General features: G+C 45.9%; 1 protein-coding gene across 1 annotated transcript in view; it reads right to left on the bottom strand.

Annotated features, from left to right (window-relative positions):
* The window catches only part of coro7 (coronin 7), a 171,116-nt gene that overhangs the window by 109,456 nt on the left and 42,805 nt on the right, over window positions 1-18,855 (bottom strand). Inside the window, exons 8-9 of the mRNA XM_083780156.1 lie at window positions 9,701-9,784; window positions 9,323-9,405 (exon numbers count right to left, since the gene is read on the bottom strand). Coding sequence (XP_083636282.1) covers window positions 9,323-9,405; window positions 9,701-9,784 — 167 coding nt within the window. The remainder of the gene's footprint in view (window positions 1-9,322; window positions 9,406-9,700; window positions 9,785-18,855) is intronic.

The raw sequence follows: 18,855 nt of genomic DNA, 5'->3' as shown, positions 1-18,855 counted from the left end.
TGGGATTGATTTTGGACGTGGCTGCGGGGAAGGGCCGGGCCGGGGCCGGGCCCCGGGGTAAGGGGAGAATGGGAGAACTGTTCTTTTAGATGGCTGGATCCCCGTACGGGGGGCAGAGGGCTCCCGCTCCTCAAACCTGCCTGATTAAAGGGAGTAGGGATCTGTTACACGCCGGATGACTGGGCCCTGCACTCAACCACGACCCAGGCTACACAAACAGAGAGAGAGAGAGAGAAAGGCTGGGGTAGAATCAATAGGGCAATGCGTGCGTGTGTGTGTGTGTGTGTGTGTGTGTGTGTGTGTGTGTGTGTGTGTGTGTGTGTGTGTGTGTGTGTGTGTGTGTGTGTGTGTAGGAAGGGGAGGGTTGGGTACACTTGTGGGTTCAGGGGATTCAAACGAGGGCGTGTCCCTGCATGGCAGAAGGCATACACCTCTGTTAAGGGGACCAATCTGTGGTGTCTCTGCCAGAAGATCCGTGCTCTCCACTTGATCTACCCCCACCCCCCCCCCCCCCCCACCCCCCGTGATCCAATGCCATACCCCAGCTCCCCTCCCCAGCCTGTCAGCGACCGTTCCCTCAGAGGAGGAGAGAAGCTATAGCTCTTTACCTAACCCGTGACTGTGTTGTGTACACACAGAGGGGTCGGCTCCCTAGGGGAGGCCATGTGTCCACTCCAATAAATAGGCAGCACGGGCTGCCGGTATACGTAGACACCGATTCGTTTTCATCAGCCTCACCTCTGCATAATGTCAGACAGAACTGACCTGAGGTTTAACAATGATGGATACGGAGAGGGGTCTGGCTGTGTGTCCGTGTGTGTGTCCGTGTGTGTGTGAGTGTGTGCGCACATGTCAGTTTAAGGATTTGAGGAGAGGAGCAGAAAATGGGTAGTGACTGGAGATAATTAAACGGAGGAAACCCTAAACCCTCGCCCGAGTCTACAGTTTCGTCACGCTGCATCCCAACCAAGTGACCCTCAGAGAATTCCCTGTCAGCTCCGAACCGCGTTTACGAGCTACTATACGCGGAAGTATCATCAGTGTGGGCCCAAGATAACTCCCGATGTGCTGCCTGCGGTACTATGCGCGCACGGGGGGGCGCGTGCGCGTAACGAGCCAGTAAAAAGTTGGGCAAAGCTGGATAATCGCCGTGACGTCGCCGGCATTTACGCTGCAAGCTGGTTGCAATCGGGGCCCAGTTGTAAAGTTCGCTGATTGCAGCCGGCCTAGGAGCACCTATTAAAGTCATTATTATAATCAGGTTTATAGAGGGAAAGGGGGGGAAGGTGGCTGGAGGGGGTGGGGGGGAGGGGGCGTACGAGAGCCACAGAGCCACGCTGCTTGTCCGTCGTCCACATAATATGCAGCCTGTACACGGAGACAGCCTGCAGTAATAGCAGTGGTTGGAAAAAGTACTCGTTTTTTTTTACTTAAAGTATCAATACTGCAATATAGAAATATAGTTACAATTCTGGAAATATTGGCTAATTGTACATAAAGCACCAAAGGTAAAAGTAATCATTATGCAGAATGTACCATTTCAAGTTTTCAAGTGTATACAAATCTTTTGAAAAAAGCAGATCTACAAGCTCTAGATTGGCTAAAATGGCTGAAATGTGCTTAAGTGGTTAATGCATGTTTTGTAGTGGAGTAAAAGTACAATATTTTCCTACAGTACTTGAGTAATGAGCACATACATGCATGTACTTAGTTACTTTCCACCACTGAGTAATAGCTACCTACAACAGTATGTGCCGTTAAAACCAGCCCTCTCAAGTCTATACTTAGTAATGCGCTGGTGTCGTGCGCGGAACACAAGTCGATCACAAAGCTCACAGCTCCTCGTGCTGCATGTGCATCATGGGCTTGTAGATCGGCGCCCGGATCCGCGCGTGACACCCGCGCGATAGCTAAGTATACCTCAGGCTTCGGAGTCAGAACCCCGTCACCCGCTAAAAGCCCGGCTTCTGCCGCTATCCATTTCAACCCTTAAAAGAAAAATACCCCCCCCCCCCCTACCCCTCCCCCTCCCCGACCTCGATTTTCTTTTACTCCGTCCAAATTATGTTCCACCACGAAGGTTTTGTGCCGTTGTTGCTGGAGCGCGCTCCTCTCCGGGGCCTGGTTGCGTGGTGCCGCTCCAAAGAAAACAGTCCTACCGTACTGAGCTGAGCGCTGCTGACGTAGCACGGCTAACCTGGGCCACTCTGGAGCTCCAATTACACAGCATGTTTACCACAGCCCTACCGCCCTAATTAAAAACAGGACCAGAAAGAGAAAAAGAGAATCCATCTTTTTACGGACCTCTAGTCTGGGCCCCAAATAACACCGAGCGAAGGCTCCGTTATGGAGGTTTGACTTAAATACCCCCCCCCCCCCCTCCCCTCCCCCCTCGCTTCCATTCAATTCCGTAGAGTTCGATTAATCAAGTGCAGGGAACGAGGACGAGGAGAAAACTCCGAATTTCCCCCTGGTTTACAGCTGAATGCATGTTTGTCTGTCTAGCAGACAAACAGCAGACTCTGTCGTAAACTCAAAGAGCTATATACGCACCGGGACGATGTTACGACGATAGGAAATAATCCACTTAAAATCCGCTGTGAGAATAAACTGGAGACAGAAGGGGCTGAGGGGTGGGGGTGGGGTGGGGGGGGATGAACCCCTGGAGGCCAAAGGCTGCATGAGGACACGATGACGTCCACGTGCACACACAAGCTGCAAAACCCCACTGAGTAGAGTTACAGACGCATGCTATGTAACACCAGTCTAGATGCAAGAGCGATAGTGAATAGTGACTGGAATAGTGACTGTGTGTGACTCAATATTCCAATGTAGAGTCACACGCACCTCTCACCGCAGCTGTGTTATGACACGTCAATAAACAGTTGACGACAATGAATAAACATAAGGCCGACAATGAAAATATTTGACATTGCGGTCGGACACACACACACACACACACACACACAGACACACACTGGAAACAATAATAACGCTGCACACTGCCGCGTCGTAATCACTGACCGCTCACTGCACCGTACATAAAGAGAGCATTTGTCTAAATAAAACGTGGCCGCTGCCCATGGGTGAATTTGATTGAGTGGGAAGTAGCGATTACATTTTCCCCCCAATTTCCCTCCTAAAGCCTGGTTTGTTCTGGACAGTGTTTCTGGACACTGCCCAGCGCAGAGATTAGCAGCAGAGAGGAACGGAGCCTGAGCCTGTGTAGACCCAGAGCAGAAGAGATGGGGCCTGGAGCACAGACGTAACATGGAACAAAGACTTCACCAGCTGGGGGAAGGGTTCAGAGTGATGGAGGTGATGAAAAGAGAGAAAGAGGCAGTGAAAAACTAATTAAAGAAGCAAAGCATGAGATTAATACAGTAACAGCCTGCAGAAAATCTTTGGTCCAACCAATGAAATATAGTTGATACATAAATGCTGATAAAGAACTTGACTGGGTGACGTCAAACCACACTCATAACTCTAAATGAGAACTTGTGATGGAAAGAAAATATCAAAGGCTTAACCACTGAAAAGTACCGTTAGTTTATATAAATGCTTATCATGCCTTTTTTTTGGAAGGCCAGGCAGAATTGTAAAATTGCACTCTGCTGCTGTGTTCTTATTATTTTTAGCCCCACAAGCGGCGGAGCTTTTAGGATAGCTTTGTTGGTCAGTCCATCGGTCCATCCAGTACTTGCCAAACGGGATACGTGCCAAAACAGGAATCAAAACCTAAAACTATTGGCTGCATACTACATCCACGAGAATACCGAGTATGAATGTGAAATGTGATTTTAGTCGGTGACCCCGTAACCTTTCCTCAAGCGCTACCTTTCCACTTTCCACAGATATCTCAACATCTGACGGGCAGACTGCCATGAAAACTTGCTGACTGCATTCATGACCTATAGTGCAGTGGTCCTCAAGTGGTGTGCCGTGAGACAAGTCCAGGCCTTGGGATTTTGTGACTACACATTACACTACTGTAACTATACAGAGGAGTTGTGAATATATATATATATATATATATATATATATTTAATTTACTGCAATTGTATACCCTTTAACCACTTTCAACCTGGCGTCCCAATTTCCAGCATGTCATTACATGTCTTATATGCTGTCAAATGATTAAAAATTTTAATCAGATTAATCACAGCTTCAAAATTAATTTAATCATGATTAATCACCATTCGAACTATGTCCAAAATATGCCATGTTTTCCTGTTTATTGTTGTGGAAATGGAAATATAAATGACAGAAAGCGGATATACATTCGTTTTTGAATGTTTTTTGTTTTCTAATGCATTTAGTATAGCCATGATGTGATGTGAGCATTTGTAGGCCTAGCCTACACTTTGAGTTAAATCAACACTGGCTTTTGGCCATGTAGACTGCGGTCCCCCAGGAGGAAGTCACTAATGATGCTCTGGAGAGGGAAGTCTGGAACACTCTGGTGGAGCTGTTGCCCCCACGACCCGACTAGGAATAAGCGGTTGAAGATGGATGGATGGATGAATGGAGACTGGGGTCCCAGTCCAGAGATGAAAATCATAATAAAATGGCCTAGGCTACTTTCTATCAATTTAATTTGGGGGTCCTTGAAATTAAAATAGCTGAGAAGCAATGGGTTAAACTGTAGACTATAGTTAATTGAAATTCACAAAATACAATAATGGCACATAAGCATTTTTGGAAACAGGGCTTGGTTTAGAAAAGCCTATATTTTGCGCTAAAGTAATTATTGAATAACATATAAATGTAGGTTTTAAGGCTAGAATGGCATTGTAGTGGACTGTAGTGAGAGGCGAGATTGTCTCTCCTTCATTGCGGGACTGCAGGACTAGTCTGGAGATAGTTAGTCGTGAATCAGCTTCAGTCAGTGTTTTGGTTCGTACCTGGAGTTGTGCATTATCTCCGCTGTGCACAGCAGCACAGGGGAACTGTCTTTAATATATCCATGGTCGTTTTCAGTTGCTTTCCATGTGCGACACAAAAGTACCATGTGTTTGTTTTGGTAATAGCCTACTGCAGGCGCAGCCATGCTGATTCACGTAATCGCGTAGGACAAAACGAAACCAGCCGGACAAACATTAATGGCATTTTCAAAATGTCCACAAGTTGCGACGGACCCGAGTGATTCTTGGCGCTGATAGCTAACACTAGTAGTGTGTGTGTGTGTGTGTGTGTGTGTGTGTGTGTGCAGTGTAGCCTAATGGGGCTTTGCTAGGCAGACAAAGTAACGCAACAGAGTTACAGAATCAAACCACTTTGCAACCAAACTACAATACACAAGCTATCTCTCTGGTGTTGTTCAATCATGACTGTGTGCTACACAGTGACAGATTTGTTATGCTCTGGACGTTCCTGAGCCGCGCGCACGGGCGCATGTTAGGGGGAACACTAACATGCGTTAATTGCGTTAAATATTTTAACGCAATTAATTAACGCAATTGATTAATGCCATTAACGCGTTATTTTTGACAGCCTTATTTTTTATACTTTATCAACATTTGTTGATGCAGTATATATATTTTTTATCCCCCCCAAAAAACACACCTCGATTATCAGAGAGATTATTAGATCAAAGAAAAAAGTAATCAATAGAATAATCATTAAGAAGACCATTGAGAGTTGCAGCCCTAATCTGAATATATTATTAATGAATAAAGTTATAAAACTAGGCGCATTGAAATAGACAAAGGAGGATTGAGGGAGTAGAGACGGGAGGTGGAGGGAAATAAGACTAGTTACGGCGGGATAGGGCACTGGACCGGGACCCGAACTAGTGAAAATAGCAGATCTACAAGCGCACAACGTGTCGCTTTGCGCCACGTTGTGGGCTTGTAGATCGGCTGTTTTCACTACCTCTATAATTTCTTTTAGTTTTTTTAATGGAATCTCTTAGATGTGTTTGTTTGTTTTTAAATGATTTTCCTTTTTTTTGATATCTTAAATGATATCTTTTAAAATATACATATATATATTCTTTAAATGTACACTAGGAAAAGAAAGATTTTACTCACGTTGTGACCCATAAAAATTGGCCCGTGACCCTCAGATGGGTCCCGACCCACTGTTTGGGAAACAGTGGTATATATATATATATATATATATATATACTAAACAGGGTATAGGGCGAGGACTGTCATGTGATTGATCTGTCTTGCATCAACGCTGGCCCGCCAGCATCTGGCCAGGAAGTGGCCTTGGAGACGATGGCAAGCAGATGCACCGTCCACGGCCACGCACATGATAGTCATCATCTACAACCAATCACTCCCATGATCGCTGGCGTTGCAGAAATACCAAGGACCAAGGGGAGACAGCGGTGAGGGGTGAGGGGTCCATACCATGGACCAAGGGGAGACAGCGGTGAGGGGTGAGGGGTCCATACCATGGACCAAGGGGAGACAGCGGTGAGGGGTGAGGGGTCCATACCATGGACCAAGGGGAGACAGCGATGAGGGGTGGGGGGTCCATACCATGGACCAAGGGGAGACAGCGATGAGGGGTGAGGGGTCCATACCATGGACCAAGGGGAGACAGCGGTGAGGGGTGGGGGGTCCATACCATGGACCAAGGGGAGACAGCGGTGAGGGGTCCATACCAAGGACCAAGGGGAGACAGCGGTGAGGGGTCCATACCAAGGACCAAGGGGAGACAGCGGTGAGGGGTGGGGGGTCCATACCATGGACCAAGGGGAGACAGCGGTGAGGGGTCCATACCATGGACCAAGGGGAGACAGCGGTGAGGGGTCCATACCAAGGACCAAGGGGAGACAGCGGTGAGGGGTGGGGGGTCGGTATTCAAGTGCTTCAATGAGGGAGACATTGCATTTGAACTGCAGGTTAAACACCCCCAATGATTATGTCGACTGGAAGATTTCATGTCTTTCTTTTTACAGCCATTATCAAAATAGTCGCGGGTGAAAGGCCAAAAATGTAATTGGGCAATAGATGGTAGATTAAAAAGACTCCAATTGGAGAGAGAACGTGAACAAAGACGGCCGTGGAGTCGGAGACCCAGTAAAATCACGGACGGCACAGCTTGTGACCAGATGAGTAGGACAGTGGTTAAGGAATAAGGATCCTCTGCACTCACACACACACACACACACACACACACACATACACACACACACACACACCACCACCACCAGTGGACTCTCCATAGCGTCAGCACACCCACGTGGCGACAGTTATCAGACACTGAGTCAACGTCAACATTCCTCCATCTAGTCAGGAAACACCAGGGAGCCACGTTTGACTGAAAATACAATCATAATAAAAAAGCACAGGGTCGCACCGGAGAGTGCGCCGTACTACCAAGATGGCGGCGGCGCCCCCGGTTCGATTCCGAGCAGAGACAACTGATTTGTCTTTACCTTCCTTGTATCAAACAACTAAAAACTGCCCCATGAAATTAAATGATATAATAATTGTAAAAATCACACCCGTGTGAAGTGAGGGGCGCTCTGATGATCGTACATCATCATCATCAAACGTATGGCCATTTGCTCAGATACATATGACATAAATTCTCCATTCATTGTCAATGGCATTTAATGTTTGTGTTCAGACAGGGGGGGATATTATAGATATTCATCAGATATACATCATTCTCATGCTGACTGCAGACAGGCAACTATCTGTCACTGTCACATGGAGATGGAGTGGGTGGGGTTGGGGGGGGGGGGTTACAGGTGGGTGGGGGTGTGTGCCGAAGGGGTGTCGGCCGTGTCAACTCCTAAATAACTTGTCTCGCACAAACACATTCCCAAAGAGGCGAGAGACCTGCCAAATACTGTCATTCCCCTGAGAATGACCCTCTGTGCAGTATAGACGTGTCAATGCTACTTCTTCAAACCAAATCTTCGAGACGCGACACAGAACCAAGCAAGAATCTGTTTACTGTGTGAATCAGTATGTCTTAAGTTCTTAACATCCCCATACATATTGCACACACACACACACACACACACACACACACACACACACACACACACACACACACACACACACACACACACACACACACACACACACACACACACACACACACACACACACACACACACACACACACACACACACACACACACACACACACACACACACACACACACACACACACACACACACACACACAGTATGTATACTAAATTTGGACATCGACGATCTCTCTCCTCCCGGAGAACAGAAGTGATGCCAGAGCAGTGAACAGCTCACAGCGTGCCTGTGATGCGAGTACGGCTGCCTCTCTGCCTTTATAGAGTCATCTAGTGTGCAAGTCAGTGCGTCTGCACTGCAGCCCGGTCTGGCCTGGCCTAGTTTGGCCTGTCTAGCTCTCTGCACAATGAAAAGGCTTGGCTCACCAACACATTCAGTAATAACACTGAAACGCATGGGCTGGATCTGACAAAGGAACGCATACACCCAGCCACTCTTCTATTCTCTCTCTCTCTCTCTCCCCCCTCTTCCTCTCCCCCTCTCTCTCTCTGTGTCCATCCTCCCCCCCTCCTCTCTAGAGCCTGGCCACGCTCCCGCTTTCCTCTGGTCCCCGGCAGCCGTGTTTGGAAAAATAAACGGAGGCAATGAGTGATCGGGGGAGGTCAGTGGCAGCCGAAACGACAGACTGTGATTGAGGAGGAACAGTGTGTGTGTGTGTGTGTGTGTGTGTTGTTGCCTGACCTTTCACCTTGATTATGGCCAGATCATGGCCAGAAGAACACACACTTGCTCTTGTCAGAAAGAACAGAGAAAAGAGAGGATATAGCTGTGTGTGTGTGTGTGTGTGTGTGTGTGTGTGTTTTGATCCAGGAAATGATAGGAATGTGGAGAGACAGTGTCAGAACATCTGGGAGGTCTGCATTCTGGACTGAGGCAGGGATGGATGCCGCGCATTGTGCGAAGCCCGTTCTGCATGTATCATTCCACATATACATGCAAATGTGCACGTGCACGCATACCACACACATACACACATACCACACACATACACGCCGAGCACGTGATCTCTCAGACCGAGTGGCAGACGCACGCACACTGTGCTACACACACTGTCCCATGTCACTTCTATATGGAGTCATTGGAGCATTAGACTCTCTGCCACTGCTGCATGAAATCTAAAATCCCTCTGGAACGAATTGCACAGTTCACGGTTCACTAGCTGTAAACGTAGCTGTATGTTTTGCGGTGTGAAATTATTAATATAATTTAAATCTTAGTTGTATGCATCTCTTTGTTCCTGTCTCAGTCCCATGTCATGCTCACACGCACACACACACACACACACACACACACAAAGTACTCACCCACTGGCAGTGCCTAGTGACACGGAGCCTAGAGAAGAGCTCAGCTTCCGGAAGTCCCAGACTCTCACCTCACGGCCACGCATCTGCACACAATAATACACGCCGTTGAAAATAACGCGCGCGCACACACACACACACACACACACACACACACACACACACACACACACACACACACACACACACACACACACACACACACACACACACACACACACACACACACACACACACACACACACACACACACACACACACACACACACACACACGGGTAGTGGGTACCCCTGAAAACACTGGTTAACACAAAAGTTTAGAATACAAGCACACATTTCAGGTACACATGTACTGAATGCCGCACAATGTGGATTTCCTCACCATATCGAATCCCGTGGTGATTAAATGGTCATCTTTGGCCCAGATGATGCGCGAGTCCTTGTTGTTCTGTAGACCTTTGGCACTCTTTAACACAAGAATCACAGACACATTCATTTTAAACATTCTCATTTTTGCCGTACGTACGTAAACGGGCCTGACAGCATGCCACGTAAGAAAGTGAATGAACGAAGGCCCAATTCCAACGTCCTCCCTTTGAAGCCTTACGCCCTGAGCCCTCACAGAATGTAAGTAAGTACAGTAAGTGCTGAAGTGTGAAAGGCTGCAAGGGCTCTAAATGCTAAATACTGTACTGTACAGTACAGTAGGAATTGGACAGGACTTTTAAGCCATGTCCTTCATTCATCATGACACTTTACATGATCTTTTTTTTTACTCTCTGTCCTTATTTCAGGTCTTTAAACGCTATGAGTATTATTATTCTATCTAGGTTATTCTGTTCACTTGTGTTTAGTTTAAGGTTTGTTTGCACATTATTTATTTAATTTTATTCCCTCATTCTGTAAGGTCTGAATATAAGACTATGTTTTTCTCCAATGGAAAAATCCATAAAAAAAACGTGGTCGTATTATAATCGGAGACTAGACTAGACTAGACTACTTGACATTCAATGTTCTTTTTCCACAAAATGAGTCTTGAAAAATGAGGGTTGTCTTATATTCGGTGCAATACGGTATATATGTTTGTACCTCATTATTACAAAATATATATATATATCTCGCTATTCCGTCAGAACAGCGTTTGCTGACATTCTCCAAACCATGGGCTGCATGACTAATGTGCATACTTAATGATTGACATTTGGAAGAGATACCCTGGTAACCCTGTATTTACATTACAAAGATATGATCTGTGGGTAATTCCCTCAAGCAAAGTCTAGCAACTCTGCATCAATGTTAGACTCAGGGAGCATAAAGGGGCTCCTGAGGACCATGCACTCCATGCACTTGAAGATTTGACAATGGGACAGCCCTTAAGCTGAATGCATTTAAGACAGCGACAGCGCCGACAGGGACATTGGAATTGGGAAATGGAGGGGGGGGGGGGAGAAACGCATAGATAATGACATGTTATTGTAAAACACAGCAGAAGGACCTGCTCGGATCCAATAAAAAGATGTTTTTTATAACTTGATACATGTTTTTTTTGTGTTGTCCATATATATATATTTTTTCTAATATATTTGTTTTATAATTGAATATAAATCTTCCCCCATATTCGAGGAATAATCGAACATCGAATATAAATGTACCAGCCCAAGCCCAGACTGGGTGAACCCTTAGCCATAACCATAGCTCAAGTTCTATACACAGATGAAGCGTGTGATGAGTGAGTGATTGACAGAGGAGGATCAGGCTATGCAGGTACCTCTGACAGATGCAGGACACGACTTGTCCCGTGAAAGAAGCGCTTGTTATTGTTCATGTAACACATGGACGAGGTGACATTTGCCCCCGAGTGCAGCTTGGATTACTAAGCAGTGACATTATGCCTGTGTGTGTGTGTGTGTGTGTGTGTGTCATTGATACTGTTGCTACATGGCTGTTTTTCCACAGGGAGGATGTGTCAAAACAACATTGGTGAATTGATTTGTTTTTACAGGGGTCTTTGACTAAAAACAGGCTTAGCCATAGTGTTGTGTTAGTATGAGAGAGTATGAGAGAAAAACACATACAAATAAAATATGAAAAAAATGTTCAAATGTTTTAAAGAATACCGAAAGTAGTGGATAGGGTTCGCACACATTTTTACCAATGAATTTTCTAAGCTTCAACCAAAATATGTTTCACCCCATTTCTAGACCTATATACGCAATAGTGCCTCTTACTACAGTGTGCTATGCCCCAACACAGGCCAAAACATTGTTATGCTTGTTCAAAAGCCACACATTATTGAAGACACACTTCCTGGGCATTGCAGATAGACTAACTGGTTGCGCTCCCCTGCCTCCACCTTCTTTTAAACGTTAACATCCCACCTCTGTTGCACAACGCGTGTCACTCTGTTGATTGATTTTCGAGTAAGGGAGTCACGTGACAAAAAGACAGACACAAACACCCTGAATGTGACAAAAAGAACAGATCTACTACAGTAGAAGCATTGTACCGTGATGCATTGTTAAATTGTAAATCTGTTTTTTTTGTCACATTACTTTGAAATACAATCAGGCTTACTTGGTAACGGCATCGCACCGCTCCTTCCACAGAAAATATACCGTTTGCTGCTGCTATACTGATCTTTTAACCAATATGTATTGTATTGTGTGTTGTATGTCTTGCTGTTGAATTGAGTACAATGGACCACAATAGAAACAAGGCCCTGGTAGCTTTTTATCCTTTTAGCATAACTTTTGACTGTACTACCTGTTGAGGAAGAATTTATATGATCATATTTGACCATAGTTTATGACTGAGGGGGCCGTGGATGCATGCACTGGGTCTAGTGGTATATAGCCTACAGTATCTTTGTCCTAGAAGCAGCTACAGTACAGTACAGTAGAACTGTGGTTCTTGCCCTGTGCTCTTGGCAGAACTACGTTAACACTACCTTAGTGATATTGTACTTCTCCACTCCCTCCTGTTGTGACTGACTGTGTGAATGAGTTCTGGTTGTCTATTCTTTTACTCTTGTCTCTTTTTCTCTCTCTCTTTCTGCAGTACTGTGGGGCACTACAAATCCTGAACCTATATGAACGTATACAGCAACTAGATGCCCTTTGGGAACACACACTGACTGCTCAGAGTCAGAAGACAGGTTGGCCCAGTGCGTCTGAATAATGGAGTAGGAAGTCATTGCTAAATGCAATAATCGCAGCTTGTTTGGTAGACCAAGGGTTCCCAAACGTTCTAGCTCGAGAGAAATTAGACGTTTGACCGCAACCCAAACTAGTAAAAAAATAGCAGATCTACAAGCGCACACCACGGCGCTTCGCACAGCATTGTGAGCTTGTAGATCTGATATTTTCACTAGTTCTAAAACATTAAATACATTTTTTATTTCTAATATATGGAGTTTCTTAGATTTTTCTTTTATTATCTTCAGGAAATTACTGAAAATAAATCATTTAATTTAGTTTTTAATTAATGAATAATAGTGTTTTTTGAATTATTTTTGAAATAACGATACTTATGTGTCCGACGACCCATATAAATGTGTCTGTTTGGGAAACAGTGCTCCAGACAGTATTCAACATGCACCGATGTGTAAACAAAGGAGCCAATAATCATCATTTACACATGGGACGAATTGAACAAATTTTAAAGATGATAATGGTAATTAATGGTAATGTAATGAGTGTCAATTCTGAACTGATATCAGATCACTCTATGACGTCAAGTCGTCAACACCAGAGTGCTCTGAGAGCCGAGGTGGTCTGAAAGCACCTCAGGTTGAACTCACGCAGGCTGTGCAGTACAGCACTACATTTGATCAGGTTACATATTTCTCGTAACGCAAGACATGTTTTGGACACATGTTTTACGAACGAAAACAACAGCTAAAACAATGAATGAAACATTTTCCAAAACATTCGATTAATTCCAAACCTTTTCCAGACCTGGAAAACTGTTTTTTTTTTGGTTCCTCATTTCAAAACATTTCCAGGACTTTCATGGCCGTGGGAACTCTGTCTATAACCTCACCACGCACGTGAGCTTGTAGATGGCCCTTTTTCACTGAGCAACACACCATCGTACAACCAAGTAGAGTTGATGTTGTTAGTGTACACAGTAGTACGTGCGGAAGTCTAGTCTGCCATTTGCTAAATGGATGAAATGTAACTGTCCGTCTGGGACGGAGTCCAAATGCAAAAACTGCTGGCTAACACACAGAATGTCAATCAAGCGCTAAATATACTGTATGTGGTTCTTAAGTAATTACGGCTTTATCCAACTTTCTGGAGAAAAAGAAAATACTGCAGTGGCTCTATTTTTCAAAGCAAGGAGCCCATGATCCGAGCCCCTAACCCAGCAAAAGGCATGCTACTTAGACTTATCTGTCAGGGCATAACTACTTATAGATCTTAATGTCTCAACCCTGAGCCTTGGTGAGCCCCTGGTATCTGCGTGCAAAGATCTAGAGTTACACAGAGCCCCTCCACACAAGGTAATGCAGGACAGCAATTGAGTTTTCCATGGAACTAGAGCCATCATCCTACAGTGAACCCCACCACCGTCCGTCCGTGCGTGCGTGCGTGTTCACACACACGCACGCACACACACACAAAACAGTGAACTGTCGCTGTGCCTTAACACTTTACGCCTGTTTGAAAATTGTAAAGAACAAAAAGTAAAAGGAAACTGAGCTCTCTAGTGCACCGCGAAAATAGCAGGTTGTTGTTTAGTTACAGTTAGTGGGTTGTTTTTCTGTATTTGTCAGACATGGAAGTGATTCGAATAGTGCCTGACAAATAGGGATGAACGAAAGAATATCAAATCCAGTTAGAGGACAACCGTGCACATGTGTGTGCAGCAGGGAAGGACACATGTGCAGCCTATCAACTCCCCACTAGACCGACCCCCCCCCCCCCACCCCCACGCCACCGCCCCCCAACCCCCACTCCCTCGTCTCTGACGTATCTCCTCGCCACACGCCCCAGCGGTTAGGGGGATCAAGCACTGGTGGAATTGGGTTCTGCTTCTTCTTCTTTGCCTTCTCAATCAAACATTTCATCGCTTGTTGCAACCTAAAAAAAACTCCTCTCCAACGCCGCTTCCTCCTGCAGCGCATGTGGACGGTAAATGACACGCACATGTTCCGCCTCCCTAAAAAGATATGCATGCACACACACGCAGATGATGATATATATATCGGCCTGCATTAAGGATGGTGCACAGGATGTTGGAAACACACTTTCTCACACACACACACAGGCCCTGTTTCTCACACACACACACACACACACACACACACACACACACACACAGGCCCCGTTTCACACACACACACACACACACACACACACACACACACACACACACACACACACACACACACACACACACACACACACACACACACACACACACACACACACACACACACACACACACACACACACACACACACACACAGGCCCTGTCTTCAACGCAACAGGTTGAAACAATTACTCCAGGGGGTGAAATACCTCATCCATTTACATGGTAGAAGATATAGAAGCTGTGGTTGGCTGGCAGTTAATTCAGTGTGCAGTGTTAATGACAGGTTCAAGTTCGCTGGCGCAGCCGTCAGGAGTGAGCGTTTGGGACGGGGTGGACGTACAGTACAGTAGGGAGGTGGATGTTGGCCTCTGGATCTACTCCCCACTGATTGCAACGGAATGGAATCTGGAAAAGTCCTCTCCCTTTCCCAGGGGCAACCACACGAGTCACCGTACCGTACGTACAGTACCACAGCTCAGCAGTAGAGAAACAAAGGCATCTCAATGTGTACGGCTTAACCCCTTTAGACCCCACGTCGAAATAAGACAAAAGGTCTTCTGAGAGAATATATATTCAAAGAGTTGTGCCGCATTTTCACGATTTTTCAAAAATAGCAGACCTACAAGCTCATAGCGCGCCACTCGGTGGCGCGCTATGAGCTTGTAGATCTGCTATTTTTCAATACCTAAAGTATGACATAATGCTTAGTAAAAAGCCCAGAATGGGTTAAGCCACAGGGTTATTGAACGGGGGCTGCCAGAGGGTGTGTTTTTTTCTCCTTCTCTCTCTCAATTCAATTCATAAGATTATTGCGGCAGTTTAACCATTTTAACCTAAAGTTACAATACTACTGCACATGTCATTATCATCAAACATTTTTCAAAATCAGCCGTTCACAACACATCACATCGTATTGCGTTGTGAGTTTATAGATAAGCTCACAACACTTCAGCCTAGCTGCCAAAGAGAGAAATGGGGAGATATATTGCAGATTGGGGGGGGCTGGGGGGGCAGATTGGGGGGTCCCTGGTATGGAAAGGTTTGGGAACACCTGGTATAAGCCAAAGAGCCTAGTGTGCCCCCCCCCCTTCAGTGGCCAATGCCTGTCAAAGCATAAAAATCATAAATCATAATTGCGCATATCGACGTGCACATGTGGGCCGCGTTGGAATTTTACAGCTACATTCATCACACTCTGCTGTGAAATGACTGGAGGTCGACGCTGTAATGTGCCGAGAGGATGAGCTTACATCAATTGCATGGTTTAAAAAAAGTAAATTCTCCAGTGTGCGTTTCTCCACGGGGTAATATGTCTTGGTGCATACCAGGCCTTTATCGGACACCATCTGCAACGTATACACAGATGTCTTCAGGCTGCTTGGTGCGCCTCCAAATATCTTGATTCGCCAGAGGGGGATTAGTGCAGATTCTACCGAACCTGGCGTCCAAACAGACGCTACCAAAGCAAAGACAGCGCGTTGACAATAAGTCCTGGATTAAATAAACACCGCGGTTAGGACGGCGCATCATTTTTCAGCCCTCAGAGGCCAAGTCGGCATGCCTCCGGGCAGGTAAGTGATGTCGCGTTCGCCTTGATGTGAAGTCTGTGTGAGTTAAGTGGGGTGAAAAATGGCGCAGATGCATGGTTAGAAGTCCAGGAACATAAAAGACCCTGGAGGGGAAAAAAGCGATAGATCACAAAATAGGAGGTGCGGGTGGGAGTGGGGAGGTTGGAATAAACACACCCGACCAGGAGACAGTTGCTTGGCTGATTTCCTTACAGGGGCAAAACAACGGAGAGCTGGTACTCTGCCCAAACTAGGATCTGACTACTGTAGATACAGTACACCATCTGCCGCGATGGGCCATTCATTACCATCTGCAGAGCAGCGGGACACCTTTTGGCCTCATTTTGTGTGTTCGTTTTCCAACTTGACGCACTTTACAGTATGTCCCTGAACACTTGCGTCCTTGAATGACAAATAGCATTACATAATAATTGTGTTTAATGGACTGGTCCAAAATGAAGGGAAATTACTGTATATAATCCGTTAAAAAAAGCCCCTAATTGACGGACCCTTTAATGTCCACCCAACAACACGTGCAGCACGCAAAGCCTTACTGCCAGTCTCCTCCCCTAGAAACGCACGCACGCACGCTTTCCTTCAGAAGTCTGTCCTCCCACTCACGCATGCATGCGATCTCCATCACCTCTGCCTGAACCTGCTTTCAGAGCACAGACGTTTTGCCATTACAGCATCGCCCAGACCTGCACCGTGCTGCAGTGAGCCGGCCAGCTCGATACGGTTCACCGCCGCGGCCTGATGTCTGGCCCCGCTGACAGACCATGCGTGTTCCATACAGTAGATCACACACACGGTACCTACACCGACATGATGTCATGTCGCTACTTGGACCTGAAGGCACGCGCCGCTTTCGGGGGGCCTTTGATGACGATGATGTCACCATCATCCCCGCTTGGCAGCAGCTGCTATGGAAGGGAAGCGACGAAACGGGGGGAGGGAGGGCGGGCGGGCGGAATTTGGGGGCTTTTGCAAGATTTTTGTGATGTTCTACTGGACCAAAGCCCAATAAACAGCGCTTCAGATTACAGACTGAGGGGTGGCTGGGTGTGTGTGTGTATGTGTGTGTGTGCGTGTGTGTTGTAGGGGTTACGCCCTCAGCCCAGCCTTCGGTAAAGTCCTCTGCAAACACGCCGGGAGCTGCTAAAGGACACAACATCTGGACATGTACAGTATGCAGATGTGTCTTTTATGCTACTGCCCCGATATATATACGTGGTTGTGTGCCGTGTCACGCACCAAAAATAGATCATCGACGAGCTCAAAACACAGCTCAGCGATTTTCGGTGTGGAACGCCGACACGAAACAAAGACGATACTGCGTATTACATTTGAAGGTGTTGTTTACTGTTGTTACTGCCCTGATATTGATGTGGTTTAACATCACTGTCATGATGGAAATATAGGCAAACTACCTGTTGAATATTACTATTGAATTTATACACTATAGTATACACATAAAACGTTAATGATGTGAAGCCGACGATGCTAGTTCAGCCAGAATACTCCCGATCAGGTGATCAGTAGCCTCGGAAACCCAGACGTTTTTATTTCCAGGAAGGAAAAAAGGTCTGGGACCGAGTCCACTAATGCGACTTTGTTTAAATTGACGCACACACGTACACACACTCCTCTCTCTCTCTGTCACTCTATTTAATTAGTCTCATGTCGCGCAGCTGCGTCTAGATTCTCCCGGCGGATCCTGCCGGGAACTGCCTATGCCATAGAAAGCATAGGTGGACCCCAGGCTAGGTGAACTGCCTATGCCATAGAAAGCATAGGTGGACCCCAGGCTAGAACTGCCTATGCCATAGAAAGCATAGGTGGACCCCAGGCTAGGTGATCAGTCAAATACTCAACTCCATGCGATTGGGGCGGGATATGTAAACCAGGTCCTTGAGGGAGTTCCAGGGGGTCCCCAGCTAAATGATAGTTTGTAACCAAATGGACCCCTATGTGTCTGTAACTCTGAGAGTGTACAAATTTCCATTTGTACACTCTCAGAGTTAAATGGGGGTCTATACTAATCTCCATGTCAAACTGGGGGGGGTCCTTGAAATTCATTGATTAAGAATCACTGCTAGAGCCGTAAAAATCTTCCCTTATGGAGGTCCCTGGCATATCTCTTCAAATGGGGTCCTGCGGAGTAATTAGTGTCAATTTGGGGGTGAAAAAGTGTCTATTTCATTCACTGTAATACCCATTTGGCAGATCATTTATTCAACATAATATTTTCATGCTTACTTATTGAATTCAGACATATCCTTTTCTATCCAATTATGCGTATTATAGATATTTATGCTTGTATAATTCTACTATTAGACGGATGGGCACTACACTCCATGAGGTGGTATGGAACGCGTGTGTCGAATTTGAAGTTGGTGGGGCAAACGGTTCTCAAGTTACGTGGATTACAGACGTACAGTACACATTAATACGATTTTCCATGTGCTGTTTCTCTGGATTAAGAGCGTCTAATTTGTATGCTCAATAAATGTATTAAATCCAAGAGTTGGCCGACTGAACTGTTGTTAAAGTTATTCAACAAAAGTTAAATATATAATGGTACAATCTACTGTAATGTAGAAGATTCCGAGCCCAACAAAACACTGTAACGCTAGCTAGACAGATAAGG

This window comes from Protomyctophum parallelum (assembly GCF_964188405.1).
Source record: "Protomyctophum parallelum genome assembly, chromosome: 13".
Lineage (NCBI taxonomy): Eukaryota > Metazoa > Chordata > Actinopteri > Myctophiformes > Myctophidae > Protomyctophum > Protomyctophum parallelum.
The sequence above is the reverse complement of the archived record's forward strand: the minus strand, read 5'-3'. Positions and strand labels throughout refer to the sequence as shown.